The following is a 25,729-nucleotide window of genomic DNA, read 5'->3' as shown; positions in this document are numbered from 1 at the left end:
GTAATATAAAAATATTTGTAAAACAAATAAACTATTAAAGAAAAAAATTGAAAAATAGAATGAAAGAAAAAGTTTTATCATTAATTTATTATTTGTGAAGATGGAACAACGTACATTGCAGTGCAACAGTTTTCTAGGTGGACAACTTCACTAGTATCCAAATTCAATGCAACGTTTGCCATGTCTTAAAAACTGAAAAATAACTCTCATTGGAGTTACTCTTAGTTAATTTAGGTTCATTAATTGAATTTTGAAGATGCTTATTGGTTAATTAGTTAGTTTTGCATCTAATGGCAAACTTATTCTTTTTCCCCTATCCGACAAGTACACTTTTCAGCTGCAGTCGCTAGTTTTTTCACCCGGTGGAATTTATGAACAAAAATGGGAAGATTCTTATGCACCAAAATAAGTATCATGTTTTTCTTGCTGAATTCATGTGAACATTAGTAGGATTATCACCCCAGACAATGAAAAATTGTAACAGTTATTTCAACATATAATCTAATTGCATTTGTTTATTAATTTGTTAAACTATTTAAAAATAAATCAGATTAATAAATATAATAGAACACGTAGAGAAAGTGGGTGATTTTGGTTGGTGATTGGTAGTGTTCAATAATCTATGATATCCCAACAGGCCAGAGAAATTAAACTTTCAACTTAGAGCAACATGTTGAAGAAAATTATTCATCAGAGGAAAAACAAACAAATATTTGTTAAGATGATATGCATATTAATTAATCAATGAAAAGTTATTCTGTTTTATATATACTATATAGACAGATTACTAAACGACAATGATGAACTAACATAGGCCTGTGAAGAATCAAGACTAAAATAATAGCAACGAAACAAAAACACTTTATACAAGTAAAACTATATGCCAAGCTTATCAAGGCAAAGGTACAGGGAGATTCCAATTAGAAAATTCGACCAAGTTTCTGTTTACAATTGATCCATTATGCAACCAAAATGTTTCAGTTGATTGGTGAAACTGTCTTACTTTCCTCTGCAGTTCCCACATGATTCCACGCATTGCAGAACAAGGTTCTGAATCGGAAGCATAGACCCACATGCACCTAACTTGTCGACCACGGGCAATTATTGCTTCTATGTCTTCATCTGCACAGATGAATAAAAATACATTTGAAGGTTAAAAAGAGGAAGAGGGGTATGGTTAGTGAAAATGGGAGGTAAATTGTCGAGGATAATGACCTGGAATAGATTCCAAGTACTGCAAGAGTTCAGGACCTATTCGACTGGATGGCCACTTTATTGAGATCTGACTGTAATCGATGACATTCTGGAATGGCAATTCTATTTGATCTGATAATATAACTGGAACGCATTCCTTTCGAATGGAAATACATGGTTATTTATTCTTGTTTAAGTCCGTTTATATGGAAAAGAAAAAAGAGTGAGGGATAAACATACCACAAAGAAAGACTCGTAAAATCGAAGGGTCCATGATGACTCCCCACGCGGAGCAAGGCAAAACTTGGAATTGCGCAAGTGTTCAAAATAATCTTTCCTTCCCAGCTTTTCACCTCCACTGAATTTCAAATCTGGACATTCCAACTGTTTATACCATCAATATATGCTTCATAAAAACAAATTGTATGATCATAATTTCATATTGACTAATCCTAGCATGAACGGGCACAATATTCTGAACCGCAAATAAATGATAACAAGAGTAATTCTCCTGTTAAAAAAATGTTGGGAGAGATTGCTAGGAAATATCTGAACAAAATTACTACCATGTAATCTTAAGAAACTAAAGAACTTTGCAACAACAGTTAGAAATAAATTGTCAAACAATTGGCGATGTAATTAGATCTATGGATGTTCAAATAAATCAAAATCTTTATATAACCGAACTTAGGAAGAAAGTTGTCAAACCGAACTGGAATTACTTTTTTTGGACTGGAAAAACAAAAAACAAGGTCACTAACTAAATTGTTTCACAATACAATTTGGTGAACATAAGTTTTCTGCAAAGTGTTTCACAAGCGAAACTATGTCACATAACTGTATTCAAATTTTTTTGCAAGTCCGATGAAAACCAAAATCCAATGTATCTTCAGTTCAATTGTGGAATCACTTCACTTTCACTGTGTAGATCTCAAATCCATAAATTGCTCCTTCACTTTCCTAATTGATACTATGTGAATCTTACAGACCTTATAGATAATTTTGCCAATCATAGATTTAGCATTTAAGTTTATTATAGCTTAAGTTCTATCAAGATAATTTGTCGGAAAAAAAAATTTATCAAAATAATCTCATCATGAACATGTAGCTGTTTCTCATAGTTTTGCACTTGACCAATTATTTCTTGTTAGGATCTCTATTGTTTTGAAACTCAGTGCACAATCTAAGTCTACAGATACTGTTTCACGGTAAGCACTACATTCATTCTTCAATGTTAGCAGCGATAGCAGTAAACCTCCACTGTTTTTCCACTTCACTGGAATTTGTTTTTGTATTTATAAATTCATAAGCCATTTGTCACCACTCTGTTATGTGTTATAATAGGAATTTGGTAAATCAGACTGCTTATATGAGATTAAGGATGATGTGAAGTGCTGGTTTATGCATGACACGTGCCTAGCAAAGTACAGGGTTCATGTGTACAATTTTTAAATTTTCAGAAACTATGATGTCATTTGTCAGCTTGTGAAGAGGTTATGATATGGAAGCAAGGAAATTTTTCGCATGTTCAGATTTATGAACTCTGTTCTTTTTGTCAATGTTGTATGCAGAAGTCTTCTTGAGGGGAAGTCCCCATAATATAATAATACTTGGGGCATTTGGGAGAAAATCATTTCTGGTTTTTGTTGGGGTCAAAATGGTTAAATTTTTTATTATATGAAAAAGGATTGGAAAGATTTTGAATATTTTATAGGATATCTTTGTTTTTATATGTTCTTTTTGTAGAGTCCCTTTTTTTTCATGAATGGTTCTTTTACTCGTCAACTTGAACTCAACTAACTAAAATATTGTTCCCACAAGTTGTAGCCTTGTGTACTGGGATGCCCTGTAATAATATTTTATTGTTCTTTGCTGATTGTATATATGTTGGTATTGTTATCTTCAGCATCTGGTTTGCATTTTATACATAGTTTCTGGTTCAGTTCAATTTTCAGTCCTGAGCTAAACTATGACAAGGTAAATGGAGATAACTATATATCAGTCATCACATTTGCTTTAGCCCAACGTTCTGAATGTAGGTAAAATTTTCATTTTGTAGACCCAAATTAAAACACAATCATGAAAGACAGTATTCTTGCTGATAAGAAAACATATTTAATAGAACTAACCAATCACTATTAAAGATGACATACCTTCTCTGGAAATTGTTTTGAAAGTTCTATTAGCTGAAGTCGACCAGCTTTTCCTTGAGCACGTCCTAAATAATTTGCCAAGTACTTCCGCTTAGACAGAGGCAAAGGCTGGACTATGGTAGACCCAGCCTTGGTCATACCATCTTCGACATTACCTGGAATGATTATATCTTTCCATGTATTAAAGGCACTAGTATCTCTCTTATCAGTGCGGTCCCCCTACATTGATTTGCCAAAGAACAAACTTTAAGAACAGATAACCTTTCATGGCAACTTCATGCATTTAACCATCATGTTCTGGCTCAAGCTCCAACATTTTTAAGATATAAGCATAATTAGATTTTTCAACTAAAAAAATATGAAGGGACAGTTTCGAGGAAACGGACAATAAAGGTTAAGTTGTACTTTTGATCCCTTGTCTTCATATTAGGTTTCAATTTGTTCTCTCTTTTATTTTTGCTCAGAAATAATGTCTTATTTTTCAAAGTTATGCCAACATGACCGTCATGATTTTTTATTCCAAAATGGTCTCTTGTTTTACAAAAGTTATACTAAAATAGTCCTTTTTATTCCAATATGATTATTTTTCTGTCGAAAAATGGTCCCTTATTTCGTAAGTGTTTTACCAAAGTAGTCCTCACCATACCACAATTTAATGGAAAGGACCACATTGGTATACCTTTGCAAAACAAAGGACCATTTCAGAAAGAAAAATAAGAGGCCAATTTATAACATAAAATAAAGATAAGGACTAAAATAATAATTTAGCCAAGGATAAAGGTTTCGGAATATCAAGTTTTTATAATTCACCAGAACAGATATAGCAATATTATGGTATTCAACATCATCATTTTTGTACATTGCAGGCTATGATGATTTCTGGATTGACTTTTTATTCTGCAGACCATTTTTTCTCTTAAGAAGATCATTTTTCTCATAGAAGTACAGAGCATCAGTTTTTAAGCGATGACTCTAAAAAGAGTTTTATATGTGTATGAACTAATGCTTAGTTTCTGTTGATCACTAGAGATTATGCAGCCTCAGTTGTAGCATCTATTCTGCTAAAAGCTATTAGGAGTAAGTTGCAGCTTAGGCTTCAGCCAGAATCTCTATGAATCTTGTATTATATATGTGGGCTTTCTCATAAGTAATATTAAGAAACAGTTTAAAGTCCTTCCCGTTTCACTCTATTCTCAAACACTAATAGCCTCCACAAGTACAGAGGACTGTGTTTTTATGCAATGCTGCAACAGATAAGAGAGAATTACAAGTCATTTCTAAGGACGCATCTGGTCATCTAGGCAACCAAAATCAACTGTTGGCCCATTGATAAAATGATCTAGTACTACACTAGTACACCACTAAATCAGCTAGTTCAGAATATAGAGATGATGAGAAAGAGAATAGGGAAATTTGATTGTATATAATTCTACATCCCTGGATCAATGGGCATCCAGGCCCGGCCCAAGGGGTAGGCCAACTAGGCTACTGCCTTGGGCCTCCAATTATGTTTTCTTTACATTAGTATCAAACTATCAATACTAGTAACTAGTATAAGAAAGAGGAAAAATAATAGGAGAACTTTGATAGCTTAATTATTTAGATTTGATATAAAGAGATAATCAACTAATGATATTACAAATAAAAATAACTAGAGAAATGTAGTGTTACACTACTTTTATTATTGACATCAATTATCAATTATTATTAATAATAACAATAATATGGACCCAGTAAGCACCATAAGATTTGGTCCTCCTTTTTATATAAGAAACATATTTTTAGTTGTAAAAAAGTTTAAGTATTTTTATTTGATCATTTTATGCCAAATCAAATCAAATAAAATTAAATAAAAGAATTTAATAAATAATTTAAGTCTTATTTTTTAAATCTTATATTTTATATTAAATTTTATTTAAAATCTGCCTTAGGCCTCAATATGTCTTGGGCCGGCCCTGTGGGCATCCAGGGTAAAAAGAGCAAGAATGAGACACATTGGGATCTTGTTCAAGAATTCAAGAGCCTACTCTCTCTCCCATTCTAAACTAACTAACTAACCTACAGACGTTTCTCACTTTCTCTGCCTCTATTTATAACAACCTAACTAATTTTCTGTCATACAAGCTTTCCAAATATGGGCTGCTCTTAACTCGCCAACAATTCCTAACTTATAGGGCCTCGCCCACTTGAGTCCTTGCCCATCTGATGTACGCTTTGCTAATTGGGTCATGTCCCTAACAGTACAATCTTGTAGCTCTAGCCAGATGATCAGCATTGCTTTGTTGCCTATAGGTTTTGCACAAAAAGCCAATCCTGGCATGGCCATAAAACTCCCATCTGGATATTGTTGTTGGAAGTGTAAATACCAATCTATGCATGAAGTGTAGTAAGGGAAGTCCCCTGAATTGCAAAAATAATTTCCACCAGGGCCAGTTGCAGCTGGAGTAACATTAATTTGTTGAGCAGCTGAGTTATTTTTAGCTTGATGTTGTTGTCCGTCATTTTACCTCACAATTTTGCTAAAGAATTCATCCATTTCTGCATTCAATATTTTAACCATAATCTTAAATTGCTTGATAATGAAGGAGCAGAGCTTAACTCTACCTAGCAAAAGCCCTCCCTCGTTGAATAAATGGTCTTCCCCTGACTACTTTCATTCATTAAGGTGAATCCTTCAGGGGCTATTCACTGCGAAATAATACCCTGCATCCATATTTCAGTCCAGCAACAGCTTCGGGCCTGAACAGTTACATCATTCCACCTCTCATATTTATGAACTCTTGTGGTGGGAAATAGACCAGCATCCAATACAACAAGTTTATATTTTGCCTATCCATAAATTTGGTGGATGATGTTCCATCCTTTTGGGTCCCTTCTGCACTCCGAAAACTATAGAAAGATCAGCTCCCTGCCTGTTGGCCCTTTCACTATTTAATTCCTTAGAAAAGGTATGTAAGCTGGTTGCCACCTTGGGGTAGTAGTTCAATCAAACAGCGAATAATCTATATTATGGGAATTGGATAACTGTAGCCTGCCATGATTGCAAATCCCCATCATGCTCCCTAAGATTTCCTTCAAATACAAGACTCTCTGTATGCTTTCTTTGAACACAACTTAAGCTAGCTACCACTCTCAATAATTCTTAAAGCATTTTCTTCTCCTTCTTTTGAACAAGCAACAAACAGCTAAGGGTATTTGGGGAGCTCTAATACTAGTGATCATGCAGTTTGTAATATAGTGATGAATTAGAAAGAAATATAAAGAAATTTTATTGTGTATCACCCTCCAACTTTTAAACAACGGGAATCCACGATTAAGAAGAGCAAGAATGAGAAACAGGTCCTCCCTAGGAATAAAAGAACCTAGTCAACCACCAAAAACTAACTTACAAATCAACTAACTCCCTCTAGCTTCTCTGCCCTGGAAACCCATTTGCGACGCTACAACGCGTATGGGGGCGGACACCCTCTGACCCGCTCCACCGGTATAGTGGTGCTACATACTGCTATTGAGAACAGAGCTATTCCATCAGCTTTCTTTGCAAGGCCCTCTCCTAACTAAATACCAATGCCTACTGTAACAACTAACACGGCCTTCCAACTTGATTCCAATGTTAGGACAGATGAATGTTATATTCATTAAATCAAAGGAGTACTGAGTTCATGGAAAATCCTAACTTTTCCTCCTAGTGCAATGAAAAGAAAGGACAAATATATATGAAAATCAACATTGTGAAAATGAAGGTTAAAGTCTTTTAAAGTATTGCCTCATTGTTATAACTTATATCTGTGCTATTTCACATACATTACATTACATCTGATACTTTTTCTTCAGCTTGTTTCAAACTTGACATAATTCCATCTCCTAAACTATTAAAGGCGTTATTGCTTGGTTTACAACTTCTATTTCAGTGTTTCTGGTAAACATACAAAACCAACAATTTAAATTGTGGTCCAAAATCAGAATTGCAACCACAACACCTAGATTTCTGATATACACAACTATGACTACAGCCTAACTAGCCACTTTTCCATGTTTTTCATTAGCCAGCAACCATATTTTAAAACCTTTGATAAAACCTATAACACTACGAGGAAAAGTAAAAGTTTACCTCAGGGGTAAGAATAATGGAGCGATTTATATATGTTGCCCAAGACTTAAACAAGTGAGCTCCAGCTCCACTGAAAACAAAGCAATTATATTAGGTAATCGCAATCGGTAACCTTACAAATGTCTAAATTCAAAAAAATAACATGAACATTCATATCTGCATTAACCTATTAAACACGATTTCCACAAGCTATTCACAATATAAAAATAAAACCATCACCAGCATTATTACCTCGGGAAAACAAATATGTGGTTCCTGCCTCCAGATAACCGGAAATACGGCATTTGGCTAATAACCTAATCACCACAGGCAAACAATTTCAGCTAAGTAATTCCTAAAAATCATTTAAAACATCACTAATATCAATCCAATTCGAATAGAAGAAACAAAATATCATCTTACTTTAACATAAGTTTGATTAATTTCTTTGTCGTTAAGTCCACCCATCATTCGCGCACACTTAACATACGAAGGAACAAAAAACAAATCCGCTTCTTCCTTCTTTCTTGTCCTGTATCTTGATTCTAAAAGTAACTTGTGTATTTTCACCTACAAAAGCACTAATTAGCAAAATTTCAAAAATCATCCCAAAATACAACATCAAACTATATCTCCACAACTGCAACCGCAATTCAGGCTACATCCAATCAAATTCATACTGTATCAACTACATTTTACAGCAATTTTCGCAAAATCAATGGTTGCAACCTATATAGCAACCGACACTTCAAATGAATAGTGAGTCAAAATATTAAAATTGACATGACACATTTGCAATTATATTCAATCTATGAAGCACGAACACCATAAACAAGACGCCGACACTAACACATTGCCACGAGTCATAATTTGAAAAAATGAATAAATTAAACTTAATCACAAGAATCCGTGTCGGTTCCGACACTGAGACACAAATGCAGTTACATTCAATCGGTTCCATTTTCACAAACTACAAATGCAGTTACATTCAATCACTTTCATTTTCATAAACTATAAACAATGTCTATGCATCTAGTGTCCTATATTTAGGGAGGTTCGGTGAGCGTGAAATTACCTGACTACCCCACTGTCCTTTCAAGCAAGCTTCCGGTGTGATCTTCCCCTCTCTTCCTTGCAAAAGCTCCTTCAATCCATCGATCTCATTAGCTTCGTAGACATAGATCTTGAGCGAAAGTTCTTGCGATTCCGGTAAGCGGTGGATACCGAGGAATTTCTGTTGCGACACGGTGGAGGAGAGGTTGCAAGGAGCGTCCAAGAGTCTCGTGAAGAAGAAGGTGGCGGCGACTAGGAGCAAGGAGCCGATCTGGTGCGTGCGTGTGCATAGTGGATGCTGCTGATGATGCATTGTTCTTGATTTGTTGTTACTCCACATTAGATTGAAATTGAGTAGTGAGGGTAGTGGTGCGGTGAAACGAGTCCGAGAGAGATTCTAGTTCTAAGATAGGAGGGTGTACGAGATGCAAACTCATTCTTCCTTTTCCTTCCTTGATTAATTAAATATATGATTTTAATTTGGCAAAATACCTTTTCTCTTGTTCCTTAATGCTTTGTTTGAATTAGAAGGGAAAGAATGTGAATGGAAAGATTGTTAAAAGAAATAAAATAAAAAGAAAATGAGTAGAAAGTATGATGATTTTCAATTTGTTTGATAGAAGTGAATATGAGAGGAAAGAAAGTGTTAATTATTATTAAATTACATAAACAATAAAAAATATGATTAATAATTAAAATGTAAAATTATATTTGATTATAAATTGTTAATAAATTTATTAAAGAAATATTGTTGTGAATGTACCAATTCATTTCTATGAATATATTTAAATATTAAGTCAAAATAAAAATATTAGAAGGTAAATTTAACAATAAAAAAATAAAAGCTTCAAATAGATTAAAAATATTGTTGTGAATGTGACATTAAAAATTTTGTTTGAATAGTTATTCTTAAAATGTGATTTTAGGTATTTCATCTGTTTATGAAAAAAAAAATGGATATCAAAATTTCAAAAAATCACTTAATTTTGAAGCTATTTCAAATAGATTTTCATAAAAATCATTTTTAAAATACAATTTTTTGAAAAAATTGCGATTTTGACTAAGTTTTAATCTTCAATATGTATGTTTATGTTATAGGATGTCAAAATTAGTGTTTCATTTTAGAAGAAATAAATATAAAAAACTTTTTATATTTTAAAAAACGATTTTCAAAAATCTATTTTCAAAAATACAAAGAAAAAATCCATTTTTTTAAAGCTAAAACAAACAGGCTCATAGTTTTTTGGAAATGTTTAAAATGCTGAAGCAAAATGTTTACTATTAGTTTGTGTCTCATTTTTTCAATTTTTTTGTTAAACCTAAGCATTTTTTCTGTTAACAATTTTGAGTTGTGATATTGGAAAACTACCCTGTTGTTATTTTGACGAAGAATGATATTGTAACACATGTCTCTTTGGTAGGTGGGCTCAAGATCCGAGGCAAATGGCATAGCAAAGTCTGGTGCGAAAATGGTGATGGTTGTATCTTGCGCAAAGGTTTGTGGATTCTACCAAATTACTTCAAAAAGAAGACTAGAAGATACAAGAGAAATGAAACATACAAAATTGTTTTTAAAAATACAGAATTGTTTTTAAAAAGGACTAATGAATATAGAAACAAGATGGAAGCATAGGAGATGAGATTAGTGTTTGTATTTTTGATTAAGAAATTCTGGGTTTTTGTTGTTATCCTTAAATTTTTGGGTTTTTTTAAGAAAAATTTTGGGGAAGAAGATGAACAAAAATAATTAAAATCCAGAAAATTGCGATGTGAACATATTCAACTGCTTGTTGAACATATTCAACTGCTCTGCCAACACTTTATCTTCAATCATCTTGAATGAATACAAAGCTTGCTTCAGGTAGAGTCGATTTACCAGCGATTTGGTCATGTACAAATTTTCAAGTTTCACTCATAACCCTGATGTCGTCGTCTCCTTTGATACCTGTCGGAGAACCTTATCACCAAGGCTCAACAAAATTGCGATGTGTGCTTTCTCGATCATAGTCGTCTTCTCCGCTGCCGTTAATTCAGCATTCATGGCTGACTCTCCCTTCAACGCTTCCAAGCAACCCTGCTGAACCAGTAGGGCTTTCATCTTCAAGCGCCACAGACCGAAATCATTCACTCCGATGAACTTTTCAATCTCATACTTTGTTGAAGGCATCTTCTCCACGCTCACAACACCAATGTGTTGTGAATTCAATGCCAAGAACAAAGTATAATGCAAATAAAGAATAAAGAACAATGAAGAAGAAGAACACAAGAATTGGTTATAACTGTATTCTTTTACTTTCTCTTGGAAAACAAGATTACAAGTTTAAAAGAATAACAAATAACCTCTCTCACCCTAAATTAGGATTTGCTGTGTTGCAATGATGAGAGGCTAGTATGTTTTTTATAATAAAACCTAACATACTAACTAATGGGCTTTTTCCACAAGGCCCATTACACAAGCCAACTTAATAAACAAGCTAACTTAACAAATTAGGGTTTAAACACTAAACCTAATTTAACATACTAACAACCCTAGCATCTTCGACACAAGCATGTGAACAACCTTCGACTTCATGCTTAATCCTGTCAAACCAAGAAGCTACCCTTCGACCATACTAGAGTTCGATCCAATATCTCACAGAAATGTTATATGGATTGAATGCATCCAGCTTCTAGTTTCAAATCTCAGTCCAAGAGAGAAACTACTTGAAACGGTTACTTGGGATGACAAACATCTCTTGTACTTCCTTACCGCAGAGTCAGAGTTAATATTCCTTTTACCATTTTTAAATTCTTAAATAAAATGATAATCATCTCCCAGGAGAAAATGAATTTACTCATACCATATGGAAGAGTTCTTTCTAAATTTTTCTCTTAGTTAAAGATAGTTAATAGGGATAATGTTGAAGTTGAATGGAGTCGAAGGTTTGAATATGTGGAAATAGTTATATGTTGTCCTGTTTTTTATTATCAATGAAACATTTCCTTTTCTATTATTGCCTAATCTTTTTTATTGATATATCAAATATTTTGATAATTATTAATTAACAATGAAAAACATGAAATCAGGAAAGACACCTAATAAGAAATCATTGAAAAAACTTTAAATGAACGAATAGGGATTCAAAGCGACATCCCTTATAGCTATATTCCCTCGATTTTCCAAAAAAACGAGAAAAGAGGTTTAATATTTTTGTATGGATAAAACATGACGCTCAATTATAGTTATGTTACCTCGGTTTTTGAGAAAAACGATGGAAATGGTTGTTTATTTTCTTTAAAAGAAATCAAACATTACGCTCCCAAGATCTATACTTTCAGTTTTTAGCATGTTCGAGGTGAAAGCTTTGTCATAAAAGTATTATTTGTAGTAGTAGTGAAATATGGCTACACAAATCATCAAACAGGCGGTGCATGCTCAGAAGACAAATTCTCGTGGTAGAGGCCGCATGTTTCATGGCAGAGGCGTGGTAGAGGATGCACCATGCCTTATACTCGACCTACTTATCAAATGTGTGGTAAATATGGGCATGATGTAATGGATTGTTGGCATAGGTTTGATGAAATCTTTACACCTGTCCTACTTAGGTGAAAGACCCTGGGTTCTCATCTTACTATGATGATGTAACAACATACCATAAATCCTTGGCTTAGATGGCTCATGCTCATGAATAATAATTGCTTAAGGACCTTAAAAGCCAAGCTTGGTTCGCTGACTCGGGTGCCTCACACCAACCTACCTCTAACCCTTGTTTCTTGCATTCTAAGAAATCTTACAATAGTCTAAGTCGATTCAATGTAGCAAATGGTTAATCTTTACCTATTAAAAGTTTAGGCTTTACTAGTGTCAATGCACCTGCTTGTCCTTCAATTTATATGTATCTCAATGATATCCTTTTTGTAACTTGTATTACACATAACTTGTTACCAGTTTCTAAATTCTCCAGAGACAACAAAGTTGTGTTTGAATTTTGTATTAACAAATGATTTATCATATCTCAGGTTTCTAAAGTCATTCTACTTGAAAGCTTTCTTAATTCATGTAGACTGTATTGTTTTTCACAATTGGTTATGGGGCCTTCAAGGAGTCAGTCATAATCCCTTTTAAGCTCATATTCACCATGTTTTACTATTAATTCCATTTCCTGCTCAATAGTATCTTACGTAAATAAGCATAATTCTAGTCTCTTATAGCATTATATACTATGTCATGCAAACATTAAAGCCATTCAAATGGCCCTTAAACATTGTAATGTTTCTATCTTCAATAAATCTAGTTTCTTGTTATGTAAGTCATGTTGTTTAGTAAAATCTCATAAAATGTATGCCCCTTTATATTCAATTGTTTATCATGTTCCATTTGATGTAGTTCATACTGGTCTTTGGGGGTCTATCCCTTTTCCTTCTACCTCTGGGTATTTTTATTACATTGCTTTTGTAGATGCATTCATTAAGTTCACCTAGATCTACTTTTTGAAGCACAAGCCTGAGGAAATGTATGCTTTCAAGCTTTATGTGACATTTTTCCAAACTCAATTCCATACCACAATCATAGTTATGTAGTCTAATCATGGGAGAGAGTTTAGGCCTTTTGCCAAATACCTAACTGAGTTGGACATCTCACACAGGCTCACTTGCCCTTACCAATCTCACCGAGATGGCACAGTAGAAAGAAAGCACAAGAACATTATGAAAATGAGCCTCACAATGTTTTCACATGCATATATGCCTTTTTAGCTATGGGATCATAGTTTTGCAATAGTAGTTCATGTGATCATTATACTCCCTTAAACCGGTCTTTCACAATTTCGGTCTCCATATCATACCTTATATCACAAACTTACTAATTATGACTCAATCAAAGTGTTTGGATGTGCCTTTTTTCCTCACACCAGGCCCTACAACAAACAAAAACTTGATTTCAGAAGTTACGAATGTGTGTTCTTAGGCATACTTTCTCAATATAAAGGGTTCAAGTGCTTGAGCAAGACTGTTAGGATTTATATCTCAAAAGATGTCATATTTCATGAGAGTTCTTTTTGCTATCCATCAATGTTCCCATATGCTTCTGATGCTTCACAAACACAGTTCATGCCCTCTGAGTCACTCTCACTTCCTCTACTTACAACTTTTATGGCTTAACCCTCTCCTATTGATGATGCAAGTAGTGTTACTCAAAGTAGTGCAGCTGATCCTTTGATCTCGCCTGTCATAGTTGGTGATAACATCCTAACAACATATGGCCCCAATGATGCATGCATTGAGATCACACTCAGTGATGGCTACTAATTCTACCTCAAGTCCCACACAAAATATCATTCATGGTGACTCCTTTGAAGTAATGCTTGTTAGCTCTAACACCTTGACCATTCATGTGTCCAACTCTTATGATTATATATATTCTTTTATTCATAATTCATTTATACTCCTATCATTTATTTTAATGAGCATCCCATGATGACTATAGAAAAGACATACCACTCCAAACTTAAAGCTCTTCTTGCACATGTAGAGCCATCTTCAGTGAAACAAGCATTGTCTCACCCATATTAATCTAAGGTAATGCATATTGAGTATGATGCACTTCTAGCGAATAAAACCTAGTTCTTAAAATCTCTCCTACCTCATAGGAAACCCATGGGCTGCAAGTGGGAATTCAAGGTGAAAGAAAATCCTGATGGAACTATTACCAAATACAAAGGACGCCTAGTGGACAAGGGCTATCACCAAAAATATGGTTTTAACTTCAATGAGAAATTCTCACCAATTGTCAAACCATCCACCATTCGTGTCATTCTATCCTTGGTATTCACTAACAAATTGATGTCAATAATGTGTTTCTCAATGGCTCTTGCAAGAAGATATTTATATGACTCAACTGCTTTGCTTTGAAAATAAAGACCCCTCCATTGTATACTAACATCACAAGGCTTAATATGGACTCAAACAAACCCCTTGTGCATGGTATGAGAAAATTACTCAAGAGCTTGTTCACTTTGGTTTCATACATAGTAAATGTGACCACTCTTTGTTCATCTACAAACATCAAGTTATAACTCTCTTTGCACTTGTTTATGTCTATGACTTATTAATTACAGGTTCTTCCTCAGTGTTGATACATAAACTCATGGATTCACTTTATGACAAATTTTCCCTAAAGAAGATGCGATACCCTCTGTATTTCTTAGATATTGAGATTACTTGAGTGTCTACTGGTCATCTTCTACTCACACAGTACAAGCACATATGCGACCTTCTGAATCATGCCAACATGAATAATGCCAATGGTGTCACCACACATGTATTGTTAGGCTACAAGTTAAGCAGGCATGGTGCAACCAATCTTTCTAAGTCCCGTCACTATAGATCCCTTGTTGGAGCACTTCAGTATATGACTCTTACAAGGCCAAACATTATTGTTAGTATCAACAAAGCGTGTTAATTCGTGGTCTCACCTCTGCAAACTCATTGGTCAGTTGTAAAATGTATTTTTCATTATATAAGCGGTACCCATTCACCACAAATTCTTACTTTCCCTAACTCCTACTGTAAGTAAACTCTCTCTTCGCACCTATAATGACTCTGATCGGGAGAGTGATCCCGCTGACCGTCGTTCCACATCAGGCTCGTGCATTTTTGTTGGCCCTAATCTTGTCTCATGGAGTTCGAAGAAACAATCGTTTGTACATGGGCTTTTCAACACTTGCGCACCAAACAACTTGGTACATGGGCGTTTCAAGACTTGCGCATCATCCTCAAAGTTGTTAAATTCCATCCTCCTTGAGCTCTTGGAGGAGTAATAGAGTGTAGTGTATCATTCACCATAGTATAACCATCGTAAGTATGACATAGTGGAGCATGCACGCAAGCCATACATATGTAAAGTCTTTATCATATGTATGGAGTGTGATCAAGCATGCATGAAAGGCCATATATAAAAGCTTTAGCATTGTAAGCAACTAATTTCAATTAATCAAAGTGAAATGAAGTTCACAAAACACTTTTCCATTAATGCATATTCAATGTTTCAACACTTTTTTTAATAACAAAAAAGAGACCTTATTTAAAGTTCATGCATCCTTAACATTATGTATCATAATTAATGTTCAAGAGATATAATCTCATCCTCACGCCAACTATCCTCGAAATGTCCATATGGTATCCTTCTTTGACTATTGTTCCTCCTATTTTTGCACCAAAGACAACTTTTTTCAATGCAAAACATAAGTTTTTGTAGACATGATAAACTCATATGGTTTGGGAGATCATGAATATCGTACACTACACCTTGACGTTTTTCCCAAATGATACTATGACAAATATTCACCGCCTCTAACCTTTTTAAACTATTGAGAATATTGCACAAACCTTGTAAGTTCACCATTACATTACGAACACTTAAGAATTTTATATTTGGAGTGTATTTAACCATGAGATTTGCTTGATATAATTCAAAGTTGCAAGTGAATTTCATTTCTGAGATGTTCTTGCAGCATTTAATCATGGAAGCAAAAATGCGATTTGACTTGATTGTGGAGGTAAAAGTGATTGACTCAAGGCCTCCCCATAATTTCATTGCTCTTTCTACTCCTGCCATAGATAGTTTTCCTATGAACGGAATAACTAATTGTTTTAGATTTGGCGTCCTACATAATAAATAAAAAAATTGAAATACCATATAACTTATAGAGGGTTAATAACTATTTTTTTCTATCATAAATCTTAAATTCATTAGATGAATAAGTGAGATAGAAAAATAAGAAATATAATACCTTTGAGCAACCAAGATTAATTGTGCATCTGTCAAATATACATAGGAATTGAATACAAAGCAACTTGTATTATAATTGCTCAAATTTAGAGCATACTTCAAGAAATTTGTCAATTTATTTCTTGAATTCGTATCATTTCTCCAAGCTCCTGGCATTAAAGGTATATTGTTAAAAGCATTGGACTCTAGTCGAGATAGATCAACCTTAGTCCAAAATATAGGGTCGTGACAAATTTCATTCCATGATTTGCATACCATGGAGGCAATTGAAAGTTCCACAATACTTAATTTCATGAAAATTTTAATTAAAATTTCATGAAGCAAATCTTGGATGGAGATTCCACCTGAATTTCTTTTCTTCATTTGTTTGATATTTCCTACACGAATTATAAATAGATTAATCAATAATACACACACAATCCATTGAAATATACACTATTAAATTAGTCAAACAACTAGATCTACAACAATGTCATTGAGTAATGCACACATTCCATTTTTTTTAGAAAAACATAAGAAACCATAAATTCAAATTGATATGCAATTATAATTGATAAATCTTACACAAACTTGCTGTATTTCTTCTTTTAAAAAATGGATCTAAAATACAAAGTAGCAATATCTCCACCATTAGATCTTAATTTAAAAGAACTAAATCCATAAGAGTGTGTCAATGTAACATCAAATAATACATTTTTTTTATAAAAAAATCGACTTATTATAAGTAAGGTATGAACATTCTGCAAATAATTCAATTTACAATACATATGAATTACACAAGTAAATTAACGTAAGAAACTATATGAAATAATTAGAGCGTACCTTTTCTTCTAAGCTCCCAAGAAAGGTTGGATGAACCTAAAGATATCACACTTCTTTGATATATAGGGTGAATGAAATATACACTGAAATTGAAACTTCTTTTAAATATATAATGGCCTTGAAATAACCAAAAACAGTGAAAAGTACTATCTATGTTTTAAAAAAATATATAGAAAACTTTTTTTATCCTTATCTTTTATTGAATTAGACACGTTTAATTTTTTTTCTTATATTCTTTTATGAAAAATGTTGAACAACCATTTAAAATAATATTTTTAATTTTTTTGGGTCAAAGTAAATCAAATTGGTACCAAATTAATCCAATATTATTATTCTAAGAATTAAGGAAATAATGGGAAAAAAAATAAAGATTGAATAGTCATTTAAAATATTGAAATAATATTTTTAATATTTTAGGTCAAATTAAATAATTATAGTATCAAATTGATGTGATATTATTATGCCAGCAATTAAGGAAAAAATTTAAATAAATAAATTTATTAAAATAAAAGTTAAATCCTCTATTCTCTATTATTTTTTCTTATATTCATGTATTTTATATATATATATATTAAATACTGAATTTAAAAATTAAAATTTGCTTAAAAAATAGAAGGAGTGGTATTGACATAGTCATAGGAAATTAAATGATTTTGATATTTAGAGTATAACAAGCCTTCAGAGAGAAAGAAAATTCCGACGAGAAAATTTGTTTGGTTACAATTTATTGCGTTTTCTTTTGAGGGTATGTTTTTGGTCCTTACAAAATATGTTAAATTTTATTTTTAGTTCCTATTACAAAAAAGGACATATTTTGGTCTCCATAAAATTATTATGCACGTAATTTTAGTCTCTATTATTAAATCAATGTGTATATTTAAATGATTATTTTATAGACATGTTTATAACGTTTTAAAAAGTTCCTCGAAAAAAATTCAAAACAACACCAATTAGAAAGGATTGTCACTTCTTCAAAATATAAATTTTAAAAATTGTATTCTCTAATGTAGATATAAAATGATAAATAATATGTCTAAAATACGTTAGAACTCAAATTTAATTTATATCTTGTTGTAAAATTAGATATATCTACCTATTAATAATAAAAATTCAAATAAAAAAATTAAAAAATTAAAAATTTAAATATTAAAAGAATATTTCTAGGCAACCAAGGATAAAAAAAGGAGAATCTTTGCAAATGATTAGCTGGTGAGGGGAGCCAGCCATGACTAGTTCTACCACACGATACATTTGACTACACCAAAAAATGACTTAAGGGGTTTTGCCATGAATTGGTTGGCTTTTTTGACACAATAGACTATATCAGGTCTTGTTAAAGTAACATATTGAAGAACTCCAATTATTGACCTGCATAGGGAGGGATCAGTTGATCTGTTTGTTCCATGTTTTCTCATCTTACAATGAATGATCATTGGTTTGTTTACTCCATTTAATTAATCGTGTTGGCCTTGGAAAATAAATCTTTGATGTGCTTAGTTTGTATCAACAACATAGATTCATTGGGTTGATAGTGCAGCTTGATTCCAAGAAACTACTTTGTTATGCCAAGTTTCTTCAATTGAAACTTGTCATGAAGCTTTGAAATAAGATCATAGATTAGTTTAAGATATGTGCCATTAAAAAGGATGTGATCAACATAAATGAATGCATATATAGTGATGTCTTGATGCTTATAGAAAAGAGTCAGTGATCACACTTGTTAAAGGAAAATTCAAACTGAAGTAAAGCTTGATGAATTTTTTAGTACCATGCCCTCAAAGCCTCTCTTATCTTAGGCCATAGACTCTCTTAGTAATAACAAATGAACTCAATATCAAAAATTGAAGTATCTTAATATATCTATGCATTTTGAAGTCATACTCAATCTAGGGGTTCGTTGATATTACTCTAGCATATGTAAGGGAAAAATTATATTTAGATCATTCATGTATTTTTAAGACACTTATGGAATATCTAGTAAACTGTTATATAATTGTTTTGTTATAAATAATGTTTAAAGGTACTAAATTGATCCTCCTCGTCTAAGAATTATAGTGATTTTAGGTCAAAGACATGACATACATTACTGTCACTCTGAAAATAACTTATGATATATACATAACCCACTATATAATATTTTCATGGAAATTTAATCCAATATAAATATTAATCACAATATATATACCTATTTGGAAACCTAATATCACAAATCCATGATCATTACCCTACTTACATATTAGTTTCAATGCATTATTGTTGTCCCATTAAACATTAAAGATGTTTACTACAAATAATTTAAAAATTACATATTTATATTTAATTATGTCTCACACTTTACTTGTACTTAATATTTAATTGGAGAAATGATCTATTCTATAAACTTTATTAATTTCAAACAATCATAATATGATAAAGAAATTTCTTTTAATATAAATCATTAACATGATACAAGTTTAAAGTTCAAACATAAAACTCTAGTCCTTTCGAATATTTACCCGCAACAACTTTTATTATTACAAAATATAAGTGTTTTTTTACATGAAAAATTCATTTGTTTTTCTAGATCCTTAATAGTGTACAATACTTGTACACCCTCCAATTGATCCCAAATGGCACTATGACATATATTTACCACCTCCAATTTTTTTCAAATTATTGAGTATTTTACATAAAGCTTTAAGATTCACCATAATATTACGAACACTTAAGAATTTTAAGTTTGGGGTGTATTTAATCACGGGATCTGCATGACATGATTCAAAGTTGCAAGTGAATTTTAGTTTAAATATGTTCTTGCAATTCTTACTAATGGCGAAAAAAATGCGACTTGAGGTGACCCTTGAAGTAATAGTTATGATTTCAAGATCTTTCCATATTTTCATCGCACTTTCTATTCCAAATGTGGATAGATTCACATTCAGCGGAAGTACTAATTGTTTTAGATTTGGAGTCCTGCAAACAAGAAAAAAAATTAAAATACTATAAAATTGATGAAGAGGAGTACTTTTTTTTGTATGGAGAAACATAGACATTCTAGAACTAATTGCATGTATGATCAATTATCTCTATTTATAACATTTAATTTAACAACATTTTAAGAACTCGAATGGCCCCAAAATTTAATTAGCAAGATAAACTATTCATATCCACAAAATTATTAACATGAGTAATTTAACCCAAAAAATCAAAAAAAATATATAGCTAATCATACATTTTTATTAGTTGACTAGAAATAAGGATGATTTAAAAGTAATAATACCTTTCTGCTATATAGGTTAATTGTGCATCATTAAAGCATGCAAAGAAATTGAGTTTTAAGCAATTTGTATTATAATTGCTCAAACTTAGGGCATAACTCAAGACTTTCATCAATTTATATCTTGAATATGTTTCTTCCCTCCAAGCCCCTGGCAATTAAGGTATATTATAAAAAGCATTGGAATTTACTCGAGATAGATCAAGTTTAGCCCATAATAAAGGGTCATCACAAATTTGATTCCATAACTTGCACACTATAGAAGCAATTGAAAGTTCAACAACATTAAGTCTCATGAAAATTTTAATCAAAATATCATATAATAAAACTTGGATGGATATTCCACTATGGGAGCAAATTTTCTTCATTGTTTAATTTTTCCTGCACAAATTATTAATAAGACATTAATAAATGTGTATTTCAAACCAAAATTATAAGAAAAACAAGATAAATAAAATTAAGGAAAAATTAAGGTTGGATATTCAATAGACAATAGCACTTCAAAATTAAAATTACTTATGCAACTAAATATAATTATTTAAGCAAATACCTCTTCTCTTCAACTCCAAATTAAGGTTGGATAGAAGTGTAAGAAATATAACTCTCTTAGATGTATGAGTTACTGACTGAAATTGATTCTTCCTTATAATATATAAGCAAAACTTTCAAATGAATGAGATTTGTAATTTGCTACAATGAAACAACTTAAAATTATTTACAAAAAATATAAACCTTAATTTCTATCCTTATTAATTATATACTAAAGATTATTTTTCCATAAATTAAAAAAAAAAATTTAAATGGCATTTATCCTTTTTTGTCACTTTCACTAAATATGACTGGTTGCCACAAAATTTTAAATATAGATTAATTTAGATAGATTTTAATTCACATATATTTATATGGTTGATATAATTAATTTTATCCTTAATTAGAAAAATAATAATTACGTTTCAATATGGTACTAGGATTATTTCACCTGAAAATTAAAGTTATTGTTTTAAATGAAATTTATGCTTTTTTGTCGCCTTAAAGATATATGTATATACGGTACAATTATTCTTAGGGTATGTTTGGATTGATGGAATGTGATGGAATGGAATGGAGTGGAGTGGTATTTAATCAGATTCCATTGTTTGAATTTATAAATAATGGATGGAGTGGAATGGAATATGATGGAATCCATTCCATCCTATTCCATCATATCCTTCAATTTTTATTCCACCCATTTTGGGGTGTATGCAATGGAATGAACTAAAATATTCTATTTCGCTCCGTCAAATTATAAAATATACACAAACAATGGAATGAAATCTCAATACCATTCTGCTCCGCTCCACTCTATTCCATCATGTTCCACTCCGCTCCGCTCCGTTCTAGTCCATCCATCCAAACATAACCTTCGTCCTTAATTACACATGTACTAAGAATATTTTACTCAAAAAAATGAAAAAATATTTTAAATGGAATACATCCTTTTTTGTCAGTTCCATAAAAAATTTTGAAAAATAAATATAGTTAGTTGCCATAAAAGTTAAAATATAAATTACTTTAAATATAATTAATTAGTTATATATTTATATACTACAACAAATATTTATATACCACGATTCGATCCCCCGCAACTGCGATCGGGAGGGGGATGGGACCACTTGATGCCAGAATTTGCCCCCGAACCGGACTAAACCGGTGGTATAAAGCAAAAAAAAAAAATTATCCTTAATTATCGTAATAATAATTATGCATAAATATGATAGTGATATTATATCATCTTGAAATTAAAAATATTGTTAAAAATGATATTCATCCTTTTTTTTTTTATTTATAAAAAACAATCTCATTCATTAGATGAAAAAGAGAGAGTACAAACATAGAGAAAGAAAATGTGTTCGGGCATTTCCCATCCATACATTGACAACAACACTAATAATTAAGAGTAACAAGCTATGGACATTAAAAAGCTTTGAGAGGATAGAAACCAAAAGGAAGGTACCAAACCAAAACTTTAATCCAACCAACCAAGCAAAGTTCTTCCACAAGAGACATGTGAGTTTTGGAACTCCAATATTTAAATCTATCCAATTACGGATTATATCTTTAGCTTTGACTCTAGCTTTATCACACTCAAATTGATTATTCAGGTTCACAATATTGATTAATCTCACAACTTGTGAATGAAACAATTGTTGACTGAAAAGAGGAGTTTGATTTGCCACATCCCTAGTAAAATTCGTACTCCAAAACACATTTTCTCTGTCCAAACTTCTTTGAGGCAATTCATTAAATACCTTGAGCACAAACTTAAAACAACCCAAGCCTAATAACAACACACCCAATAAAACAAACCAAACAAGAAAAAATAGAACCCACAACAAACCAAGTACAATAAAATAAATCATTACATGAAAACACACACATAAAGTCCGGGCTTCCTTATCTTCCGGTGGTGGCGGCTCCGGTGGGGGTCGTTCTCCATGTCGATACCACTTTAGGCCATTGGTTGGTGGAGGTGATTTTGGAGTTGCAAACAATTGATGTTTGATGGTGGAGAGGAGGAGGAGCTTGATGGAGGTTGGAGGAAGAAGCATGTACGGATCTAACATGAGTGAGAGTTTCAAAAGAATGAAAAGAGAGGAGGGAAAACTTACAATGGGGGAGGAACCTCCATTGAAGAGGAGATGACCACCATAATAGTAGTGAATAGTTTCCATGAAGGAGGAGGAGCTCCTACAAGAAGGGAGGTGACACCCGTCAAAAAAGGGAAACATGGAGAATCCTAAATTTAGAGAAAAGTGAGAGCTTCTCTCTCTAAACATTTTCTATTTTCTCACAAGAACAACCTCTCCTTTGTTTATATTCATCCTTTCGCTTTACTTTTATAAATAAAAAGTACTTTATACCTCTGTTGGAAATAATACCCGAGGTGAAATACCTTGTTTACATAATTTTTGTTTTAATCTATTTTTTTCGTTTCAATCTGCAAAAATTTGGAATCTTCTGTTAGAACATGAAATGTTCTAATCATATTTTCTAGTTTTGATGATAACATTAGAAATGAATTTTGTATAAGACAATGTGATACTCCAATAAATTACGTTTTCCATTTCAGGAAAAGTGTAAAAGAATATGCAATATCTTATCCTTCAGATGCTCTGACCCAGACGTTCTGGATGGCTACATTAGAGCATGGTCTTGAAGACATCAGAACATGGTCTTGAAGACATCAGGACATGGTCTTGAAGTTGTCAGAACATGGCTATTAGAAGCAAGCTCTGAAGCTCTAAAAGTATCACGCTCAAAGGAACTTCCATAGTCTGAAGCGCTGAAGTTCTAACTTGCACCAAACGCTAAAAACTCTGATGAACAAAGCAAATCACAAAGTCTGATTCCAGAAGAAAGTACATGATGACTAGCTAAATAGGTCAGTCAGTCTGTCTGACAAAAGGAACGTTAGAAGCATGGCTACAAAAGGCATAGTCAGAAAAACAGTTGAAGCAAGGCTCGAGGTAGTTGACAAAAATATGTAACATTAAATGCAACATGTACTGTACACGCAAAGCATTAAATGCAGAATTGTTCAACGGTCACATTCTTAACACCTATAAAAGGATCTATTCTGCCCAAGAGAAACGTTACAACACATAACACATAACATTCTTTCATGCAAAGTTCTTGAACACAGCAAGCATCTTCATCTTCAAGCTCACATACTTTTGTACATTTAGTGAGTTCTAGATCATACACTTAAGAGAAAAATCACTTAGTGATTACAGCTTTTTAGAAGCATTAATATCTCTGTAATTTTAATTATATATTTGTAAAAGAAATTTCCTTGAGTGATCAAGTTGTGATATGTAGACTCAAGAAGACTTAGAGGTTGATCTAAGTGGAGAACCATTGTAATCAACTTTTTGATTAGTGGATTAAATCCTCAGTGGAGGTAAATCACCTGTGAGGGTGGACTGGAGGTAGTTTGAGTTCAAACGAACCAGGATACAAATAATTGTGTTCATTATTTTTATTTGCCAAAAAGAAACAACCTTTATTCAATCCCCCCTTTCTAAGTGTTTTTCACTCCTTTAATTGGCATCAGAGCGCCTTGGTTCTAGGTGCAAACACTTAACAGTGTTAGACAAAAAATTCAGGAGAAAAACACACAAATGGCAACTCCAGTACCAACCACTATTGAACAAAACAACAATGGTAGCACTAGCTTCAACGGGTTCAACAGACCACCGGTCTTTGATGGTGAAAATTTTGAATATTGGAAAGATAGGCTAGAGAGTTACTTTCTATGTCAAGATGGTAACCTATGGGACTTGGTGTTGGATGGTTACAAACATTCGGAAACAGGTGGAGTCAAAATCAGCAGACAAGCTATGAGTGATTCACAAAAGAAAGATTTCAAAAATCATCATAAAGCAAGAACCATATTGTTAAATGCTATATCTCATGCTGAGTATGAAAAGATAACTAACAGGAAAACAACTCATGAGATGCTTGAATCTTTGAAAATGACTCATGAAGGGAATGCTCAAGTCAAGGAGACCAAAGCTCTGGCTCTCATCCAGAAGTATGAGGCTTTCGAGATGGAAGATGATGAAAATATTGAAGCAATGTTTTCTAGATTCCAGACTCTGACAGCTGGACTGAACCCGTCTAGATCAGCTTATCCTCCACCGCAACAAGAGGAAGATTAATGTCTTTGATCTGCTCAAGAAGACTAGGGAAAGCTGTGATGACATTATCATGAAATTTCCAATTATTATTCTCAACAAAGTCACAGATTTTTAAGGCGAGATGAATGTGGAAGTGCTTCGGAATATTGAACAAATTAACCAACGAGTCCCCTAGCTAATTATCCATCCAAAAGTTGGTGGTCTTGCCATTGCCAATGACCCATTGGAAATTTTCCAAAATAGTGCTAACAAAATCTTTGACACTACTCCAAATGGAATAACTGGTGGAATACTTGATAAAATTGTAGTTCCTTCTAACTCTAGCAGCCAAGTCCAAAGCTCAGTCTTGTTTACTTCTCAAGAAATTCCAACAAAGGTGATTATTAGAGGCAGTATCAAATTTCCTAAGAGATTTGATACATAAACCTCCATCTTTAAAGTCCTTGCAACAAATTTTCCAAGCCCCAGTGACCAACTTCTTCTTTTCCAAATTACGACTCCAAATGAAGTTGCGCATCCAAGTCTCTATGGTTTTGATAATGCTCGCCGACCAATTATACACAGTTATAAAATGTATCATCTTACTTTGTAATACAAATTTCACCAATTGGAATCTTCCGACCATGGATAACAAACTAGATTTCCAAGCCCCAAGCCTGATTCTAATTCTGTCAGCCACAAATTGAAATGAGACGCTTTTGGCCAGTCACTGAA

The 25,729-nt window shown here is 32.7% G+C and overlaps 1 protein-coding gene across 2 annotated transcripts; it reads right to left on the bottom strand.

The window, feature by feature from the left end:
* Window positions 1–660: 660 nt before the first annotated feature.
* Window positions 661–8,946, bottom strand: LOC131596035 (probable beta-1,4-xylosyltransferase IRX10). 2 transcript variants are annotated; one of them, XM_058868590.1, is made up of 8 exons: window positions 8,513–8,946; window positions 7,861–8,007; window positions 7,690–7,754; window positions 7,459–7,528; window positions 3,348–3,566; window positions 1,435–1,578; window positions 1,216–1,351; window positions 661–1,122 (listed from the first exon to the last, which is right to left on the bottom strand). In XM_058868590.1, the coding sequence occupies exons 1-8, from the start codon at window positions 8,828–8,830 to the stop codon at window positions 893–895; spliced, it is 1,329 nt and encodes a 442-aa protein (XP_058724573.1). In that variant the 5' UTR covers window positions 8,831–8,946; the 3' UTR covers window positions 661–892. The 2 variants fall into 2 exon arrangements, with proteins under 2 accessions (XP_058724573.1, XP_058724574.1); XM_058868591.1 differs by having other exon boundaries at window positions 7,861–8,018; window positions 8,513–8,617.
* Window positions 8,947–25,729: the final 16,783 nt, after the last annotated feature.

The sequence above is a fragment of the Vicia villosa genome, linkage group LG4 (assembly GCF_029867415.1).
Source record: "Vicia villosa cultivar HV-30 ecotype Madison, WI linkage group LG4, Vvil1.0, whole genome shotgun sequence".
Classification (NCBI taxonomy): domain Eukaryota; kingdom Viridiplantae; phylum Streptophyta; class Magnoliopsida; order Fabales; family Fabaceae; genus Vicia; species Vicia villosa.
The sequence above is the reverse complement of the archived record's forward strand: the minus strand, read 5'-3'. Positions and strand labels throughout refer to the sequence as shown.

What these genes read in the sequence shown, in the direction of transcription:
- LOC131596035 (XM_058868590.1), bottom strand. Translation starts at nt 8,830, where the DNA reads ATGTGGAGTAACAACAAATCAAGAACAATGCATCATCAGCAGCATCCA. An exon ending in CCATTATTCTTACCCCTGAG is followed by an intron (nt 3,567 to 7,458) that starts GTAAACTTTTAC and finishes AAATCAATGTAG; the next exon opens with GGGGACCGCACTGATAAGAG. An exon ending in CAAAACAATTTCCAGAGAAG is followed by an intron (nt 1,579 to 3,347) that starts GTATGTCATCTT and finishes TGGTATAAACAG; the next exon opens with TTGGAATGTCCAGATTTGAA.